General features: G+C 33.2%; 3 protein-coding genes and 1 long non-coding RNA gene across 7 annotated transcripts; 2 read left to right on the top strand and 2 right to left on the bottom strand.

Annotated features, from left to right (window-relative positions):
* Positions 1–307: 307 nt before the first annotated feature.
* Positions 308–2,065, top strand: HSPC300 (haematopoietic stem/progenitor cell protein 300). The gene is made up of 2 exons (XM_064687582.1): positions 308–494; positions 1,866–2,065. Exons 1-2 carry the CDS (start codon positions 374–376, stop codon positions 1,973–1,975), a joined length of 231 nt encoding a protein of 76 aa, XP_064543652.1. The 5' UTR covers positions 308–373; the 3' UTR covers positions 1,976–2,065.
* A 113-nt stretch (positions 2,066–2,178) lies between these two features.
* On the bottom strand, positions 2,179–5,828 carry LOC135432102 (uncharacterized). Its single transcript, XM_064687581.1, has 6 exons — positions 5,561–5,828; positions 5,266–5,431; positions 3,721–4,035; positions 3,477–3,664; positions 3,289–3,420; positions 2,179–3,020 (listed from the first exon to the last, which is right to left on the bottom strand). The coding sequence occupies exons 1-6, from the start codon at positions 5,741–5,743 to the stop codon at positions 2,988–2,990; spliced, it is 1,017 nt and encodes a 338-aa protein (XP_064543651.1). The 5' UTR covers positions 5,744–5,828; the 3' UTR covers positions 2,179–2,987.
* A 3,824-nt stretch (positions 5,829–9,652) lies between these two features.
* On the bottom strand, positions 9,653–13,576 carry LOC135431785 (uncharacterized). 4 transcript variants are annotated; one of them, XR_010436836.1, is made up of 3 exons: positions 12,898–13,063; positions 11,229–11,470; positions 9,653–11,167 (listed from the first exon to the last, which is right to left on the bottom strand). It is a non-coding gene; the product is annotated as an uncharacterized LOC135431785 (long non-coding RNA). The 4 variants fall into 4 exon arrangements; XR_010436835.1 differs by lacking the exon at positions 12,898–13,063 and adding an exon at positions 13,436–13,576 and having other exon boundaries at positions 9,654–11,172; XR_010436834.1 differs by having other exon boundaries at positions 9,656–11,172; positions 12,857–12,984.
* Positions 12,937–20,420, top strand: Sox14 (Sox box protein 14). The gene is made up of 3 exons (XM_064687112.1): positions 12,937–13,078; positions 14,491–14,839; positions 18,857–20,420. The coding sequence occupies exons 2-3, from the start codon at positions 14,690–14,692 to the stop codon at positions 20,228–20,230; spliced, it is 1,524 nt and encodes a 507-aa protein (XP_064543182.1). The 5' UTR covers positions 12,937–13,078; positions 14,491–14,689; the 3' UTR covers positions 20,231–20,420.
* The last annotated feature ends 506 nt before the right edge of the window (positions 20,421–20,926 follow it).

Genomic DNA, 20,926 nt, shown 5'->3' with positions numbered 1-20,926 from the left:
TGATTAATTTATTTTATCTGACAACTCTCAAGTTCCTTTCTCTCGCTACCTTAACGTTTAGGTAGGAGAAACAGCTTAAATAAGAAGCAATTTAACTTTTTCAAAGCCAAAACAGCAACTATATTCAATTAAAAATATGACATTTTATGTGGATGTAGACGCGTCCATAGTTTAAAGCAACAAAATATTAGTTTAAACGTACGGCTGGCAGATAATTGAAGTCACTACAGCAAACTTTTTGTTCCATTCCACTGTCTCAAAAATGAAGCAGCCTATCAAATCATATCTAATTTTGTATAAAGATGGACACACATTATTTTGTTCTAATAGTTTAAGTAAAAAACATAACATACGAAATCACGAAAGATTTAAAATGAGCGGAGCTCATAGAGAAACAGTTCAAAAGCAAATTCATCAGGATTGGGCAAATAGGGAGTATATTGAAGTAATTACAGCAAGCATAAAGCGGATCACGGATTTTTTGAATTCGTTTGGTAAGACCTTATAATATTTTTCATCACCTAACACCTGTAGTTCTGTATTGACATTGATCAGTGCAATAATACAAAATAAAATATACTTGTTAAGGTCCGCCGGTATTTACTTTAGAAAATGCAAATGTCCCATTTATTATCTTAAACAGTTTCTTCATGCAAGTAAGAAAATAATAAACTATGGCGACACTTATTTCGTGCAGATGTTATACACAATATAAAACCCATATTGTCGCTTATCTATTCAAGTCATCAAATCTTTTAAATGCAGACTTATTTATTAAAAACATTCTTATTGATTTTTTCACAAATTAAAAACACAACAAGAAAGTTTGGAATTCTTTGGCACGCCCAAATTTTAATACCATTGTAGTCTGTTGCTCTATTATTTTGCTGATATGTACATATGTATAAATTATGAAGTTCATAAATGAAAATACAATAATTTTCTATACCAAAACTCACTTTTCAACCGATTCTTCCAATATGATATATAATTTAGTAGTGCGCTCTTCATAAGATTTGACACATATGTATGTAAATAAGCAAAATAGTTTTCCATTCAAGATATGATATAGTGCTCCGATCCGGTCTGTTCCGACATGTGTACTGCTTGCATCGGAATGACAGACCTATGCAAAGTTTATAGACAAAGAAAAAGAAAGAGACAGACCGATAGTGCTATCTCGATTCGATGATATAGAATATATATATATATACTTTATGCAGTCGGAGAGGTGGCGCTCTCTTTGCGTTACTCATATAACAAAATTGTAATACCCTCTAAAAGGGTATCCAAATTTTTAAAATAAATGATCACGGTTTATCACCTTCAGTTGCGGTTAATCTCTATCCGTATTGTGCAGCGTAAATCGCTGTATCTTCTTCTATGCCGTCAGCCATTTCAATGCCATACTGTATTTTAACAGATTATGGACTGGTCACACTAGAAACGTAGATGATAAAAAACCAGCCCCCATACTATTTGCGGGATTTGTTAATATAAGTCCAAGTACGAAACAATAAATCATCTAACATTTTGTGACAGATAAGGGTCAAAAACACCTAAATATTTAATACTTATATACTCGAAAAGATTTATGCTATAAAAAATTAAAGCAAATCTGAAGCAATCGGCTCCAAAGTTAAAAGTGAAGATTGAGAAAGCAATGGATAAAAATATTGTGCAAAATCAGTTCGCTTTATTAAACTATTCCAAGCTCATTTTGGGTCTGAGTGCTGTCCATGTGTTATTAAAGTCTTTCCCACTATTAAGTCCAATTACTTTATCGTAGACTTATTAACAAAACGTAGAGTAATACTCTAAAATTATATAAATACTTTTTCTAAAGAGACATTTCTTCTTTTCAGATATGTCCTGTCGATCAAGACTTGCGGTACTCAATGAAAAACTTACAATATTAGAACGCCGTATAGACTACTTGGAAGCTTGCGTAACCCAAGGAGAAACATTAACATAAATGTTTCATCCATATGCTAATATTTAAATTAGTTTTAAGTTGTGGCTTTTTATTCATAAAATACATTAATAAATACAGTTTCAAATATTATTATGGAATTTCTTTTAATCTTTCTCCATAGCGCAGTAGTTAAACATCGACCAATAATGATTTTCGTTCTGACCAGGGATTAAAAACAAATGGAGGCAAAAATAAACTACATATTTTAACTATTTTATTATAAATATTTATTAGCAGACAAACAAATGTTTAAAAATAAAAAACACATTATAATTGTAGACTTACGCCCTAAAAGGAAAAGGCCAAAAAGATTAAAAATTATATAACAATATGAATACAATTTGGAAAGACGAAATTAATTACTATATCGTGGTTTTCGAAAAAGTTTAAAGTTTGGATGAAAATATTTTACTACAATAGTGCCATATTTGTTGGAGTCTGTGTGGCTTAAGTGTCTGAGAGCTAAATCTACAAATTATTTACATAAATTACAATATTTTTCGACCAGTTGCATATATAATACGGTTGTATTCTTTTACCGTACGGATATACACGCTGCTGCCAACACAACGTTGTGTTTAAGTCAAGTAAGTTGTCCAGGTAGATACCCGTAGCGAATATGGTTATCCTTAAGCATGGCCACGTTGTTGAGCTGGATATCATTACAGTTTGGTTGCTTGAGCTGAGACTTTTCGCCGTTGATGCAGATGAATTGGCCCAATACCCAAGCGATCCAAAACCTCGTGTCTAAGTGTAGCACCACACTTCTATGTGCCTGCCTTGGTAAGGATGGTGTCATCCGCGTAATAAAAAATGGCAGGCTCTTTGCATATTCAGGTACTGTATTCGTAGCTAATGCTGTTGATGTCACTTTTATTGCTGCTGCTGTGACTGCCCTACATAATGATTCCGTTGGTGGAAATGCCGGGACGTTTGGTGTTGGTTTTCTTGGTCTGCAGTTGTCAGTGTTGCATTGTGTGCATTGCTGTCGTAGTTAATATTGGTGCTACTGTTACAGTGGCTCCAAATTATGCTGTGGAGGCTCCTGTGAAACGGGATTATCATATTAATTTTCTTCCTTTTTCAATTTTATTTAATTGAATAAATAAATAATTATAAAACATTTAGGTAATTGAATAAACACCAGGTAAAGCATACGTCAATTTTCTATCCTGGTTTATAAACGTATGATATCTATTAAGTCTGGAGTTTAAGATCCTCCTTTATAAAACGGTACTAAGCCAATCTTTACATACCACTTATTGGGAAAATAGCGGGTGATCTTATCTCCCTATGAAAAACGATGTCATTACCTTTTCATTCAATTTGCTTAACTCTTCATCCGCAATTACATTTTTTTGCTTAAATTGCCACCAATTATTGCTTAATGTGGTAACATGGGTTGATATGTTTTGAAAGCGATCTAATAAGTCCTCCAACTTTATCTGAAAAAGAGTAATTTATATTAAATTCAACGCACAATTTAAGACAATTTATTTACTTTGTGTGCCATTATCTCTTCATGTAGAATTTTTATTGTCTGCCTGAGAGTGTTGTTAACATACACAATTTTGTTATCCACATTTTTCAAATCATTTTCCAACGTTTTTTCAATCAAATTAACATCCTTTGTATAATTTGTTGATGAAGAACAATCTTGAACGGTCGACATTCGACTTATATTGGCCTAAAAGTTGTTAAGTCCGTTAAAATAATAGATGTACAAGTATATAGTTTACTTTCCTTTATAATATCCATATCAACCTCAAAGCTTTTCTGCACCTCGACGACCCTTTTGTAATGTTCCTTCATAACATCTATATCAGCAACAACTGCCTCTAATTTAGCTCCAAAGTCAGCGACTATCTTTTCATCCTGACCGTAAGTTCTTTGTGAATTTACTGTTGCTTGAAGGCTGCTTAAATTACTTCCCAAAAGTTCGACGTTTTGAGTTAAGTCATTTAATTGGTATACAACCGAAGATTGATTTTTTATAAACAATGCTGTGGTTTCATGCCAATGTTGAAGTGTATCCGGAAAAACTTTACTCACTGCAGAAACTATTAAAACGAGCATATATATATTTGTTAATATTTAATTGATTGAAATTAGCATTACAGTCGGCCCAAAAAATGTATCGTACTAACTTTACCATTAAGTTTAATTAAATGTAACTTGTATAGTATATTTTTAGTAAACAAAATCTGTTTGCGACACAGAGGAGGATGTGTTTCCCGTTATGGATCATATTCAAGTGGCACAAAATTAGGAATCTACATTTTGTAGGTTTTTGTTTAATAATTTGTTTACCGTCTGTCAAATGACAGCAATTAAATTTGCTTTAGTTAAAAATGAGAAATTAAGGACACATTTGGAACCCTGGAGATTATATACCCTTTTATACATTTGCCTTTTGCAGTTAACATTCTGATAAATATGTATATAGCTATATACGCATGATCGGTCAAACACGAATTATTGTATGATAGATCCATTGTTTTTTTTTAAATCTTCACTAAAGAAAGCAAGTATAAGTTTCACCTTTATAAAATATTATCAAAATCCCATAAACATAGGTCTACAATATCAAAATATCTTTACTATTCCTACAGTATGATCATAAGCTATATAAAATTCAGTACCAATATTTATTATGTATTATCTCGAAAAACGTTTGTATGGAACTTTTTTGTTTATCATCCGAGCGGCCTCAAACTCATTTTCAAAAATGTTTGTTCGAATTAATATGAAGGTTGTTTCACACATTTCGCAAAATCAATTCCTACTAAATGGGGGTCAAATATTTGGTGGATGACATTCCTTTTTTTCAATTCATTTCAAAAGATCTTTACGAAAAATCATGTGAGACATGTTTCACACTTTTTGCAGAATCCAACCTGGATCGATGGCAAAATCCGATTCAAAGATTTTTGGAGTTTTGTCTGATTTAATTCAAACATATTTTCGAATCCCTACAAGAACTTAATGAATACGTGTACGAAATTCCACCCGCAATAATCACTCAGGACAAACAGTTTTATATAAAGAGATTATTGAATTTAATGATATTATTCACAAAGAATAATAAACTTATTTGCTTTGTCAACAACAAGCAGACGATAGAGTACACTATTCGAACCATTTAATAAGACGGAAAACAATAGAAGAGTATAGCGAGAATGGGAATTAGAATGGGAATGGGAATTACAATTAGATTTTAATTGATTATTATTATTAAAATGACGTATTAATCTTGGGCCAACTGTATATGCATAGAAACGAACATTTACCTTCTTCAAACTTTTGTTGATAATCGGATATCTGCTTGCGTAAATCAAAGTACGCCCAGTACAAAATGGCCAGAACAAAAACGATTGTTATCCCGAAAAGAACTGGCCCGCACTTACGGATATATATTTGCTTCTTATGATTTCGACGGATATTAGGAACGCTCATCTAATCAGAACAAACACACACGACATGTATGTATGTATGCACATAGAATGATACATATATACATATGAGCCATACACATGTATGAATTAGATTATAAGTTGAGCGATTGTTTCAAGGTAAATTTATTACCCATGCTAAATCATCAGGGTCATCGGTGGATACTGACAGTAACTTATCCTGTGAGTTTATGGTGCGGTGGTAGCCCCTCTTTGTGAGGGAATGTGCTATTAGAGCATCGAGTTCTTTCCGTTTCTTCATTTTCTTTCCTCCGCTAGAACGCAGGGGAACTTCTATAAAATGATTGCAGTTCATTCTGCAATCTATAAATATGAACACTTTCCACTATATGAACTTATATTTAAGAAGTATGTTTACAAGTTTTAAGTTTATACAAAAAAATCGATACTTCTAAACTGCTTCAATGTTTTAATATCGACTATTCGATTCTTATCGATGTTTCTACGAACATCGGCAAACACGAACATAGTGTGAAAGAGTGTATTTTGGATATGTGTAAAGGATACGACAACCTATCAGCCGTGCTTCGCTTTACCCTTTTGGAAGTCCTGGACAGGTCAAAACGAAAGTAGCGTCCGTTTTAAAAAGGAGATCATTTTTCTTTTTAGCTAATAAATACTCTTTTATAGTCAGTAAAAGAAGAAAACTAGCATTATTAAATATACAAATTTTAAAAATATTTATTCCAACTGACGCGTTTGAACTTGCATCCCCATTAATCTAACGATCTAGCGCTTTGCGCTTGATTCCACGTGGCTTGCCTATATACATATGTAACTATGCGCTTTCTCTAATAACTAATTTTTTTTTTTTTTTTCGTTAGACCTCAAGTTCAATCTGGCATCTAAATCTGGCTACATTATTTTTGGTCAAAATTCTGTAAATTGGTACTCTCAAATATCCTATATAGACATAGGTCGATAATTCCCATTACCATAACTCGGTCAAAACTCAACCGATTTTCATTAGGTTTGGATGTTTGCTTATGGTTTGCCCTCAAGATCAATCTGGCATCTAAATCTGGCAACATTATTTTTGGTCAAAATTCTGTAAATTGGTACTCTCAAATATCCTATAGAGACATAGGTCGATAATTCCCTCTACCATAACTCGGTCAAAACTCAACCGATTTTCATTAGGTTTGGCTTTTTGCTTATGGTTTAACCTGAAGATCAATCTGGCAACATTATTTTTGGTCTAAATTCAAGTGAAAATGGTTGCCTCAAATATCCTATATAGACATCGGCCGAAATTTCCTACTACCATAACTCGGTCAAAACTCAACCGATTTTCATTAGGTTTGGCTTTTTGCTAATGGTTTGACTACAAGATCAATCTGACATCTAAATCTGGCAATATTATTTTTGGTCGAAATTCAAGTGAAAATGGTAGCCTCAAATATCCTATATAGACATCGGCCGAAATTTCCCACTACCATAACTCGGTCAAAACTCAACCGATTTTCATTAGGTTTGGCTTTTTGCTTATGGTTTAACCTGAAGATCAATCTGGCATCTAAATCTGGCAATATTATTTTTGGTCAAATTTCAAGTGAAAATGGTATCCTCAAATATCCTATGTGGACATCGGCCGAAATTTCCCACTACCATAACTCGGTCAAAACTCAACCGATTTTCATTAGGTTTGGCTTTTTGCTTATGGTTTAACCTCAAGATCAATCTGGCATCTAAATCTGGCAACATTATTTTTGGTCAAAATTCAAGTGAAAATGGTAGCCTCAAATATCCTATATAGACATCGGCCGAAATTTCCCACTACCATAACTCGGTCAAAACTCAACCGATTTTCATTAGGTTTGGCTTTTTGCTTATGGTTTAACCTCAAGATCAATCTGGCATCTAAATCTGGCAACATTATTTTTGGTCAAAATTCATGTTAAATTGGTACTCTCAAATATCCTATAGAGACATAGGTCGATAATTCCCTTTACCATAACTCGGTCAAAACTCAACCGATTTTCATTAGGTTTGGCTTTTTGCTTATGGTTTAACCTGAAGATCAATCTGGCATCTAAATCTGGCAACATTATTTTTGGTCTAAATTCAAGTGAAAATGGTTGCCTCAAATATCCTATATAGACATCGGCCGAAATTTCCTACTACCATAACTCGGTCAAAACTCAACCGATTTTCATTAGGTTTGGCTTTTTGCTTATGGTTTTACCTCGAGATCAATCTGGCATCTAAATCTGGCAACATTATTTTTGGTCAAAATTCATGTTAAATTGGTACTCTCAAATATCCTATATAGACATAGGTCGATAATTCCCTCTACCATAACTCGGTCAAAACTCAACCGATTTTCATTAGGTTTGGCTTTTTGCTAATGGTTTGACCACAAGATCAATCTGGCATCTAAATCTGGCAACATTATTTTTGGTCAAAATTCAAGTGAAAATGGTAGCCTCAAATATCCTATAGAGACATAGGTCGATAATTCCCTCTACCATAACTCGGTCAAAACTCAACCGATTTTCATTAGGTTTGGCTTTTTGCTTATGGTTTAACCTGAAGATCAATCTGGCATCTAAATCTGGCAACATTATTTTTGGTCTAAATTCAAGTGAAAATGGTAGCCTCAAATATCCTATATAGACATCGGCCGAATTTTCCTACTACCATAACTCGGTCAAAACTCAACCGATTTTCATTAGGTTTGGCTTTTTGCTTATGGTTTTACCTCGAGATCAATCTGGCATCTAAATCTGGCAACATTATTTTTGGTCGAAATTCATGTTAAATTGGTACTCTCAAATATCCTATATAGACATAGGTCGATAATTCCCTCTACCATAACTCGGTCAAAACTCAACCGATTTTCATTAGGTTTGGCTTTTTGCTAATGGTTTGACCATAAGATCAATCTGGCATCTAAATCTGGCAACATTATTTTTGGTCAAATTTCAAGTGAAAATGGTATCCTCAAATATCCTATATAGACATCGGCCGGAATTTCCCACTACCATAACTCGGTCAAAACTCAACCGATTTTCATTAGGTTTGGCTTTTTGCTAATGGTTTGACCACAAGATCAATCTGGCATCTAAATCTGGCAACATTATTTTTGGTCTAAATTCAAGTGAAAATGGTAGCCTCAAATATCCTATATAGACATCGGCCGAAATTTCCTACTACCATAACTCGGTCAAAACTCAACCGATTTTCATTAGGTTTGGCTTTTTGCTTATGGTTTTACCTCGAGATCAATCTGGCATCTAAATCTGGCAACATTATTTTTGGTCAAAATTCATGTTAAATTGGTACTCTCAAATATCCTATATAGACATAGGTCGATAATTCCCTCTACCATAACTCGGTCAAAACTCAACCGATTTTCATTAGGTTTGGCTTTTTGCTAATGGTTTGACCATAAGATCAATCTGGCAACATTATTTTTGGTCAAATTTCAAGTGAAAATGGTATCCTCAAATATCCTATATAGACATCGGCCGGAATTTCCCACTACCATAACTCGGTCAAAACTCAACCGATTTTCATTAGGTTTGGCTTTTTGCTAATGGTTTGACCACAAGATCAATCTGGCATCTAAATCTGGCAACATTATTTTTGGTCAAATTTCAAGTGAAAATGGTATCCTCAAATATCCTATATAGACATCGGCCGAAATTTCCCACTACCATAACTCGGTCAAAACTCAACCGATTTTCATTTGGTTTGTCTTTTTGCTTATAGTCTAACCTGAAGATCAATCTGGCATCTAAATCTGGCAACATTATTTTTGGTCTAAATCCAAGCCTCAAATATCCTATATAGACATCGGCCGAAATTTCCTACTACCATAACTCGGTCAAAACTCAACCGATTTTCATTAGGTTTGGCTTTTTGCTAATGGTTTGACCACAAGATCAATCTGGCAACATTATTTCTGGTCAAAATTCAAGTCAAAATGGTAGCCTCAAATATCCTATAAAGACATCTGCCGAAATTTCCCACTACCATAACTCGGTCAAAACTCAACCGATTTTCATTAGGTTTGGCTTTTTGCTAATGGTTTGACTACAAGATCAATCTGTCATCTAAATCTGGCAACATTATTTTTGGTCAAAATTCAAGTCAAAATGTTAGCCTCAAATATCCTATATAGATATCGTCCGAAAATTCCCACTACCATAGCTCGGTCAAAACTCAACCGATTTTGATTAGGTTTGGCTTTTTGCTAATGGTTTTACCTAAAGATGAATCTGGCATTTTTGGCAAGGAACTGGCTAAAATAATAAAACGGGGCTTGACGGACAACATGGCAAAATACGTGTATACGTTGGGTGTACTCACCGTGAATATTTCACTAAAGTGAAATCCTGCATGCGTTTTTAAAACCTCGGCAATATCCATAACATGTTCCGATATTATCAACGTAGACGTTAAAAGTCTTGCCGGTATGTTCTCTTCCCGCGTTTTGATTGATTGAGTTTCCTGAAATCTATGATCAGGCACTTCTCACCTGCGCCTGAGTCATCAATGGCTTTCTTACTCACTACCCAGATCCCATTGTTGTACGGCGACCTAGATAGGCGAATGATACCGTTTTTTAGCAAAGCTTTTACCTCTTTGTCGACAAATTCGGCCGCACTCATAGGAAAAGGATATAACTTTGAATAAACCGGTCCATTTCCTCGTTCCGGATTATTCCGTCGACCGACGTATTAAATCGCAGCAGCTATTTAGGATCAGCGAATGCCTAAACCCGGACTTTCATCAGCATTGAAACTGAGTCACTGTTATAATCCATTTCATTTTAATCTTCGATCTTCCGGACGAAGATCATGTTGAGCTAAATGATTAACTCACAGACGCGTCTGATCAGTTTGCCTATCCGAACGGTTTGACCTTTTTATACCCTGAACCCTTTTAAATTGGGTAAAAAGGGTATAATTTATTTCTGTAAATGCATGTAACAGGCAGAACGAATCATAAAGTATATATATTCTTGATCAGCATCAATAGCCAAGTCGATCTAGCCATGTCCGTCTGTCCGTATGGATGATATTGTGAACGTAGGTCCTCCTAGTGCCCGCGCAGTACAAGTTTGTTTTCGATAATCAATAGCTTTCCCCGTTTCCAAGCAATCGATAAAAATCGATATCGAAATCCTTTTTTTTGAGCTAATCTCGTAAGTTATAAGAGCTAGAGTCGCCAAACTTGACATGTAGCTTCCTGAATAGTATTTATATATGAAGTATCTATCATTTTACGGCTATCAGATAGGCACAATTAAATTAATCGAGGATTATTTTTTAATTTGTTCTGAATGATCCGATGATTATTTGTAATTTATTTAAATTTTTGCACCCAAAGCGGTGAGTGTAGGCGGTTTTTCCATTCTTATATTTTTTTTCTTCAAATTTTTCAACAAGGTGCGTTTGCTCAAAGTACCCTTATCAACGACCCAGTTGAAGGCCAATGGCATTACAAAGGGACACTCGTAGACATTCTTCCGCGTTTCGCAGTTAATCGCAAGACGGGCGCCCCTATGCGCTCGATTCAACTTCTGATAACCCAATCCCACAAAAATCGACGCTGCCGATAATTCCAAATGCAACATCACCACGCAAACTACTATAAGCAAACGGACAACACAATTACAAATAATCTGCGTGCGCATTTCCTAGATTGGCCCACGCAGCCGGCTAAGAACGGACGCCCAACGTAGGCCACATCCACGGTCTGGAACCGGGACCTGGTCTGGAAGACTCAAGTGGATTAATAGTGTCTTTTGTTGTTTTGTATTAAAGTCTCACCTTTGTGGTTTTCATTAATTGTAGTTCCAGCTGTTTATATTGTTCATTTTTTCGAAGCTCCAGCTGTTTAATGTTGTTCATTTTTGTAGTTTGTTATGTTATAGTGTTGTATAGGTCCGTTCGTTGATATCGATTGTGTCGTAGGTTGAGGGTTGAGAGTAGCGCCTGAGAGCCGATGAGTCAGCCGGCGCGGCCCAAAGGAAAAAAGAAGTACCGTAACTAATTCCTTTACATTTATAGCCCTACAACAAGAGTAAAACATTTGTTAGAATTAAATACATTTAATTGTAATAATTCCTGTAATTGTCTTCGTGTTTCTTATGAAGAAGCATGTTTGGATTCCCCATTGCATAAATGTATTTAATGTTGTTTGGTATTATTAATTGATTAAATAATCTACGGAAGCACATTTATTAAAACAACATACCAATTATTTCTTTTTCAAAATTCATGCTGCGAGAAATAATTCAAAGTAGTAACCCAGTTCTACTGGGATGTGCATTCATGATTGTAAATACACATACATTTGTATGTATATACATATATACACATTCAGTAAAAGACATTTCATATAAACATATGATTAATACGCATTGAACAGCTGATTCATTCGTGTATACTGTTTGTATATAAGCATACATTCATATATTTATTGATGTATGTATTTATAAATACTCTCAGCATATGGACATTCATTTCAGCTCGGCTGCTCACACACACAGACAACAATTACTAAAACTGTTGATATCAATAAAAAAATACCAGGGCCGCATTTAGATTTTCACCGACATCTGCAATGTACATTACATATTAATTTCACTGTCACTATTATATTTATATATTGGGGTAAGAAAATAATACTATATAAAATTCAGTTATTATTATTTAGAAAATCATAAAATATGTTAAATGACTGTAAAAATAATATAGCTTACTGAATATTTGAAGATAATAGGAAAATTAGAATATTTAATTTTCCTCTAAAGTAAAATTTAAAAAGAATTCAATTTGTGAATTGAATATTACTTCGTTCTCTAAAATCGGTTAAGAAATTTTTAGAATTTTGACTTGATTTATGGGCCACTACTTCACCGCAGTGCGCCACTGGTCATTTCAGTTAGAGAAAAAAACACACGCAGTTAGTCTCTTGGCTCTCTGTTTCGAAAATGCAAGCGCACGAAATGCATAAATGTACATGGTAGTATGTACATACATATAAATATATATATTTATATATATATATATGTATATTTATATATTTGTATACATATGTGGGATGTGTGCAGGGATTCAAGCATACATTTTGCAAGCCAGTTCACTTAAACAGCTGTAAGCGATCGACAACGACCTCATCGGTTTAAAATAAAGAACGAAAAAGCTAAAAAAAATGTACGATAATATATGTATGTTCTTATACTAAATCATATATATTTATACATATATTAACAAGACAGAAAAATAAAAGAAAATTGTCGAGTAACAAAAAATGAAATATACGTGTGTACATATGTATGTATATACATAAATATATAACACTTCGTTTGTGTGGGTATAAAGAGCGATAAAAATAACAACCTAAAGTAATTTGCGTAGTGTATTTATATGTACATATGTATGTATTTATTTACGTGCTTATGTACAACAGACATTTGTACGAATGTATACGTACGTATGAATGTAGTTTCTCGTCACATTCAACTCGTATCTCAATCGTTTCGTGTTCGTCGTGTCTGCTGCTTTGCGATTGTGTTGTACTGGCTCTTGGCGCTTAGATTGAATTAAGCCAGAATGCTCCGAGTTTGCCGCGGAGCAGTCGGTCGCAATATGTGTTCTGCTCCGTCGTAATCTCGGTAAATATATACATATATAGGCAAATGATAAAGATCCAAACTAAAACCAAATTGCCATTAAATTATAAATAACGTTCATTAAATGTAACTAATTAAGCAACAAGTGTTGAGCAATAAGTATGTACATTTGCATATGAATATATAGTGTGTTTGTGAAGTTTGAAGTGAATAAACCTTTCAATTTCTTATGTACATACATATGTACAATTATAATTGACGTGCATTTTGATTATGGTTCTGAGTGTCGTTTTATGCACAGTGAACATTTAAGAATACACTTACATATATTGTACTTTTTTTACGGAAGAAATAAAATATAAAAATCATGCATGAAATAATAAATATACGTATACGTACAAATATATATGTACATTTATATCCACAATACATTTTCAGGGTTTTTCTTCTGTTTCACTGTTTTGTTTCGGAACAAGCGATTTAAAATTTAAATATAAATATAAGACGCACTTTCATGTTTTGACTGTGGCAATAAGTTTGTTTTTTTACATGTACACACATATATACACATGTATGTAGTGTGCGTGAATAAATGTTTGAAAATTTGTACACATATATACATACATATATGTGCATGTGTAAGATTGTGCATCTGTGAATTTTTATTGTGTTTCCGCAAGAGTATACAAAGTTTTAAACATGTATTTACGCACGCTACATATGTGTGTACATTCGTATGTATAGATATGAAAAAAATACACTCATTACTACAGAAAAAACATGAACGTGCGTCTTTGAATATAGCGAATACAAAACTAGGAACCAGTTTCACCTTGATTATACTGTATACATACGTATGTATGCATGTGCATGCATACACAAGATATATACATATGTATGTATACTATATACATATATACAAGAAGCGTTCAAAACATAAGGAATAACAAGCATATTCACATACTTACATGCATATGCATATCGAAAAATAATAATAATATATATACATGTATATGCATATACAAATAATATATAAAAATAATATATATATTATATATATATATATATATATATATATATAATATATATATTATTTATTTTATATGCAAACTCATGTATGTATGTATATTAAACAGTGTTAAGTACATACATATGCATTTGATCGAATAAATAAAATGATCAGTTTATACTAATTGTTTGTATTTGTTCATATATGCCTACATTCTTACACACATACTTGTACATATTATTTGTATGTATTTACATACATATGTATGTAGTAGTATATTAATCAAATAAACCAAATAAGAAATACAAATGAATCACATGCAAATGCACTCGGACATACGTACATGCATATATGTACATAGATTTACATATATGTAAATATACGCATATGTATAAATACGTATATTTTTTGTTTTTTATGTAATGAAATAAAAATGATTGGCCAGTCTACTCAGGGATAAACCACTATTATTACTGCAAAGATCTGGATTAGAGTAACAAGCCAACTCCACTCAAATAATCACTCATGCACTAACGTCGTTATACAACACATTTTAAAACTTTTAAAATAAAAAGGCGTACAAGTTAATTACAAAAAAAAAAAAATAAACGTTGGTGCCACATTCTGCCTCCACCAGAACTAAAATGGAGAAATATGCAAATAGCAGCAAAAGCAAAAGATCTCCAACAGAAAGTATGCAAAGACTAGAAAGGGAAATTGATAATTCGGATTTGGTTTTTGGATCTGCACTCGTTCCAGTTAACTCCAGTACTCCATATTCAGATGCAACTCAAGTAAGTGCATTTTATTTTCCGTATTTAATAATAGTTATTTAAATATAAATTGTCGTTCGAAATGACTTGGATTTTGGCTTAAGTCTTATACTTTTGTTTATTTGTTATTCCTCAAAAAGAATTAAAATTTCGACTAAATAATTGGATATATATATACGTATTTATGTATAAATACCTATATATTTAAATTCTATAGTCATATAAAAATATTTTTAATTTATAAAAATTGATTATCTGATTGATTTATAACTCCCTTTACTCATGTGTATATGTATTAAAACAATGAGTATACATATGTATGTATGTATGTATATACTACAAGTCATATGTCTTCATTCTTCAATACTTTAATGATTTTGTTAACTTTTGTGCATATGTATGTGTTAGTAGTACTTAGTACTCTTAGATATTTATGTATGAAAGTACTATCGTTCATGGATTTCATAGGTGAAGAACGGAAGTCATGTCGATTGAAGAGGTCAATGAAATGTATTATCGATAACATATCTTATGCAGACACATATATATCAGTATATATAATTACGTACTTGCGTATTCATATTGTTCGATTAGTTTTAGATAACAATGTGATGCAGGTGCACTCTACGACGGGTTCTTAGGATTTCTACCCGAAAGTGTTGAACAATCGCGAAAAACGGTTGTACGAACCATTTTTTGTCTACCATCCGATCGGCCTTGAGTTCATTTAAAAAGTTTTTTCTCAAATTCATGCAGGTGTGCTTCACACTTTTCGGGTGTGAAAGACTTCGTGGGTGAATTTTCGCATTGAAGGATATTTACTAAAATTCATTCTAGGCGTGCTACACATTTTCTAATTGCCTCTAAACTTATAAAAACCCTACATAAGGTGAAACGTTTTTCGGCGATTTAAAAAACTCCACCCGTAACTGTGGTAAATTGGAAAATGGTCTTACGAAAGCTTTTTGTTTACCATCCAATCGCCTTTAAGATCAGAGATCCTTGTTATACACTCTTTGCGTTAGTCAGAGCGAAATTAAAAGTTTCGGCCTCAAAGTTATTTTCACTAAATAACAAAAAATGAAGACATTCAAATTTTCGACGGATGGGAACTGGGTAAATAGGTAATATATAAAATGCTTGGGTCAAACCTTGCCACGGGCAGAGCCGGGTAATACCCGCTAGTGTATGTATAAATTATAAATTATATTTATATATATAAATTTACTTTGTGCACTTTAGTCGACATTGACAAATTAGGAGATCCCTGAATACTGCAAATTGCATTCGGTATACTTCACACACGCCTTAGATTTTGCACATAAGCTAGCGAAAGCTATGAATAACAGAAATAACTTTCTTCAATATCTTATCTTTATTAATCCCTACTCTAGCAATTAAATTATAAGATAATGTTGTGTGATTTCTTTAAATAATTTTCACCTACGCGGGTTTACATATACAAAATGCTTTTGATCAATAATATAAAAACCAGACTGTTTTTATACACTTTCATTGATTTATTATGGGTTCAGTGTAATTGAAAAACGTATACAACAGGCCCTAGGCTCCTGATGAGCACAAATAGTATATCTAGCCATATCCTTCCCTCTGTCTGTACAAAGTTTGATTCTAATTATTAACTACCTTCTAAATAGTTTTGCGCAAATGTATGTAAAAGGCAGAAGGCAGTATCTCCGACCCCATAAGGTATACATATATTTGGTCAGTATCAAAATGGTCCATTTAGAGATGGACCGATGGGAGCTAGGGACTTGAAAATTTAACCGTGAGTCCCCCCAGTGGCTTAGTGCGCGCAGTACGAGTTAATCGATAAATTGTTCCGTTTTCAAGCAGTCGATAAGAATTGATATCGAAATCCTTAGAGTCATCAACACTGACATCTAGCTTCTAGATAAGTATAAACAGATCAAGTATCTTAAATTTAACAGCTATTCTGCAGCTAGTGCAAATTGCAAGAATTTCTGTATACACGTACACATACACAATCATGCGTGTCTATTGAATTCTATAAACAGCAGCGCACTTGCGATTGTATTGTATACTGTGCTGATTTTTTATCTGCGAAAACGAATTTTTGGTTTGGCTGCTGATTAGAGACGGTGGCGCAAGTTCTGTTGGTTATGGGTTCGAGTCTCATAGAGTCGGAAACTCCCTACTATAACATCTAAATTGTTATAAATATTATCAAAAAATTTTTAAATTAAAATAGCGAAATTGAAATTTTTAGCTGTGTATTTTGAAGAACTAGAAATGAATCATGTTATTGAGAACCTTTGGCAAGAAGTTGTTAAGCCAATAAACATAAACATATGTACATATATGTATATACACATAATTATATCCTTACATTTTGCTTTAACATATTACATACACATTACATATTATCAAGGGCACGTAATGTCAATGGCCGTTGTAGCATTCGTCTGGTTTCACCTCATCATCGCTGTATATCCCATTCGTTTAAGCTAACACAACCAAACTGGTGTTTTTTTTTTGCTCGGTCGTTGCTACTAGCTATATTGGTTGGTTGAACTTGGGGTTGACGAACTTACTTCAAGGTCGAAGTTAACGCTATTCCTAGTGCTTTTTTTTGTGTCTCTAATAAAACGGTTATTCACATCAGTTATTTTATGTCCATTGCGGTATATTGCACTTGGTGAACTATACATACATATGTTAACGAAACATTATCAACATTAACATTAACATATGCATGTGCATATGCGTATGGATATACATACACATATACATATACATATACATATACTTATACATATACATATACATATACATATACATATACATATACATATACATATACATATACATATACATATACATATACATATACATATACATATACATATACATATACATATACATATACATATACATATACATATACATATACATATACATATACATATGCATATACATATACATATACATATACATATACATATACATATACATATACATATACATATACATATACATATACATATACATATACATATACATATACATATACATATACATATACATATACATATACATATACATATACATATGCATATACATATTATATTAATAAAAAACAAGTAAGAGGTTCTAGTCGGGAGCTTCCGACTAGGGGATACCCTGAACCCTCTTCTTCCGACAGGCGAAAGGTATAAAATGAAAAATACTTGGTTTATATATATACTATTCTAGAAGCTACTTGTCAAGTTTGGTGCTAGCTCATATTATTTGTCGAAATTGCTTAAAAAACAGGATTTCGATATCGATTTTTATCGATTACTTGGAAATGGGGAAGTTATCGAATATCGGAAACAAACTCGATCTGCGCGGGCACTAGGAGGACCTACAGCCAAAATTTCTGAGATCCTTGCGTTCATACATACGGACAGACGTACGGACGGAAGGACAGACAGACGGACATGGCAAGATAGACTCGGCTTGTGATGCTGATCAAGAATATATATACTTTATGGGGTCGGAGATGCTTCCTTCTGCCTGTTACATGCATTTGCAAAAATACATTATACCCTTTTTACTCATTTTTAATGGGTTCAGGGTATAATTATTGGGAGATAAGTTCCCACTTACAAAGATAGAAGATAGTTTTGATCAAATAGGACGAACAAAATATTTTTCATGGGTCGATCTAGTGTCTGGATTTCACCAAATTGAACTTGATGAAGATTCTCGAAATATTGCCTCTTTTTAAACGAGCAATTGTTTTTCGCGATCACCAAAAGGATTAAAAGTAGCGACAAACTCATTTCAAATAGTAATAATTATTAATTTTTTCAAAATTTTCCGGATCACAACACTTTTAGAAATGGAATGAAAAGCTGAATGCCAGTCAGCTTTTCAATACCTAAAAAGAGAATTAATTAAGCCAATACCCAGAGTTAAGCAAAGAATTTTGCAATTCAATTGACTTATACTCCATAATATCTTCAGCCGACATTTTATTACAAAACTTTACTTTTCATTCTTATCTTTTAGACAAAGAAACACTCTCCGGGCCATATAAAAAGACCCATGAATGCATTCATGGTGTGGAGTCAAATGGAGCGGCGAAAAATATGCGAAAAAACGCCAGATTTACATAATGCGGAAATATCAAAGGAATTAGGAAGACGATGGCAGCTTTTGGCCAAAGATGATAAGCAGCCTTATATTATTGAAGCGGAAAAGCTGAGAAAACTTCATATGATAGAATATCCAAATTATAAATATAGGCCCCAAAAGAAACAATCGAGATTGTCGGTCGTTTTAAAGCAAAATCAGGATGTCGATATCGATATTAAGCATGATTTCCACAATATAACAACACCTGTTGCAACGAATGGAACATACACTGCCGGTCGAAAAAATAAAAGAACTACCTCTACTTGTCAATCTGGTACACTGTCGAAACGGCTGAAAAGCGATTCAGGTGATAAACTAAAAAGTAAATACGATAAAAATACCCCCTCCGATTCATTCGATGTTGGAATCCCACCAGAAGAGAATTATGTAAATCTCCAGTCATCCGAGTTTGTACATACAAAAAATAGAATCGATTGCGGTATGCTGCAGCTGCATTCTGAAGACAGTACAGTTAAACTGGAAAATATATCGGATATTAATCCCGTTAATACACAAGAGAATATATCAGAAGTTGTTCTTAAATATTTTCAACTTTTCGAAAATACACCGAAAACTGATGACCAATCGCTAGAAGTGAACTTACCGTCTAATAGTCATGGAGTTAGTCACCATCAGGTCGTAGATATAATAAAAACTCAGTCAAATTTTGATGATTGCCAAAACGTTGATGAACCTGTATTTGATTCTGAGGAAAACATTGTAAATGATGCAAATTTGCATTCAGCTAGCCATCATTTCCTTTCCAATGTGCCAGATACGCACGAGTGTTTTGCTGAAGACTGCGGTTTGGAAAGTATATCCCATCAGCCGTCCTATACAATACCGCCCCAAACTGTTACAATGAACATTGAAATTCATAATAGTTCTCTAACTTATGGAGGGCATACATTCCAAAATGAAGAGTTCAACCCAATTCCATCGGCAACCGAAGACAGCGACTGTAGTATTCTAACTTCTACACATTCGCCACATATTGGATTTTGTAGTAGCAGTAGTATAGACAACCGTTTGGTGGAATCTGAAGGTATTGCAAATCCATGTACATATTCTACCCAGGACTACAGCGGTAATTTAATTGGAGCAAATAATGATCTCAACTACTCAGTACATGAAAATAACGGAGCTCTACTGGCATACACTTTTGAGGACTTGCCGCCTCAGCCAACTGGTAGTCATCTAGAATTTAATACTAACCGATATGAGTTTTCAAGTTTATACAAAATGTGAGCTATAGAATGTGAGAAATATTTAAGATTTGTGTAATTTTAAAAAATATGTTTTTACGTTTATAATTATACACCAAAATATATACACACATATATATATATATATAGATATTATATACACAAATATATAAACATAAGTATATATATACATACATGTAAACGAACAATAAAATGCTTTGCATTAAACTAAATATTAGTCGATCAATTAAAATTATTATTTTTTATAATATATTCAGCACACTAAAAAAAAGGTAAATTTTAAATAGAACGAAAAAAAGTATTTTGTTTTGTACAATGTCCTTTGGTCTATCTCAGTATAAACGCAATTTTTTAAAATTTTTCGAAATTATCGCTTCTACTGAGACTTGGCTGAAACCGGACATCCCACGATTTCCCAAATAACTATTTACAGATGGGATCGAGTCGCGTTGGATGGGAAGTACTCATAATTGAGTTTGCTCTTTCGTCGAAAATCTTTCAGCGTTTTTTTCATTTTTTAGATTATTATTATCCTCCCTTCTAATTTGCTTAACTTTTTGCTTTTACAAGCAAGTTTTGGTTATCTTCGGTAAAGTTTGCAAATGAGAGTGCGAATATTGATCCGGCACTGCCGATCTTTTGGCAAAATTTTTACTTATCAGAATCAGCTATATCCAAATCATTTACACATTTACGTTTGGGTCGACTGCCTTGATGG

Source organism: Drosophila montana, unplaced genomic scaffold (genome assembly GCF_035044405.1).
Source record: "Drosophila montana isolate Dmon_TW-CO22-7 unplaced genomic scaffold, ASM3504440v1 contig_3200_1, whole genome shotgun sequence".
Taxonomy (NCBI): Eukaryota; Metazoa; Arthropoda; class Insecta; order Diptera; family Drosophilidae; genus Drosophila; species Drosophila montana.
Note: the sequence above shows the minus strand (reverse complement) of the source record. Positions and strands in the feature narration are given on the sequence as shown.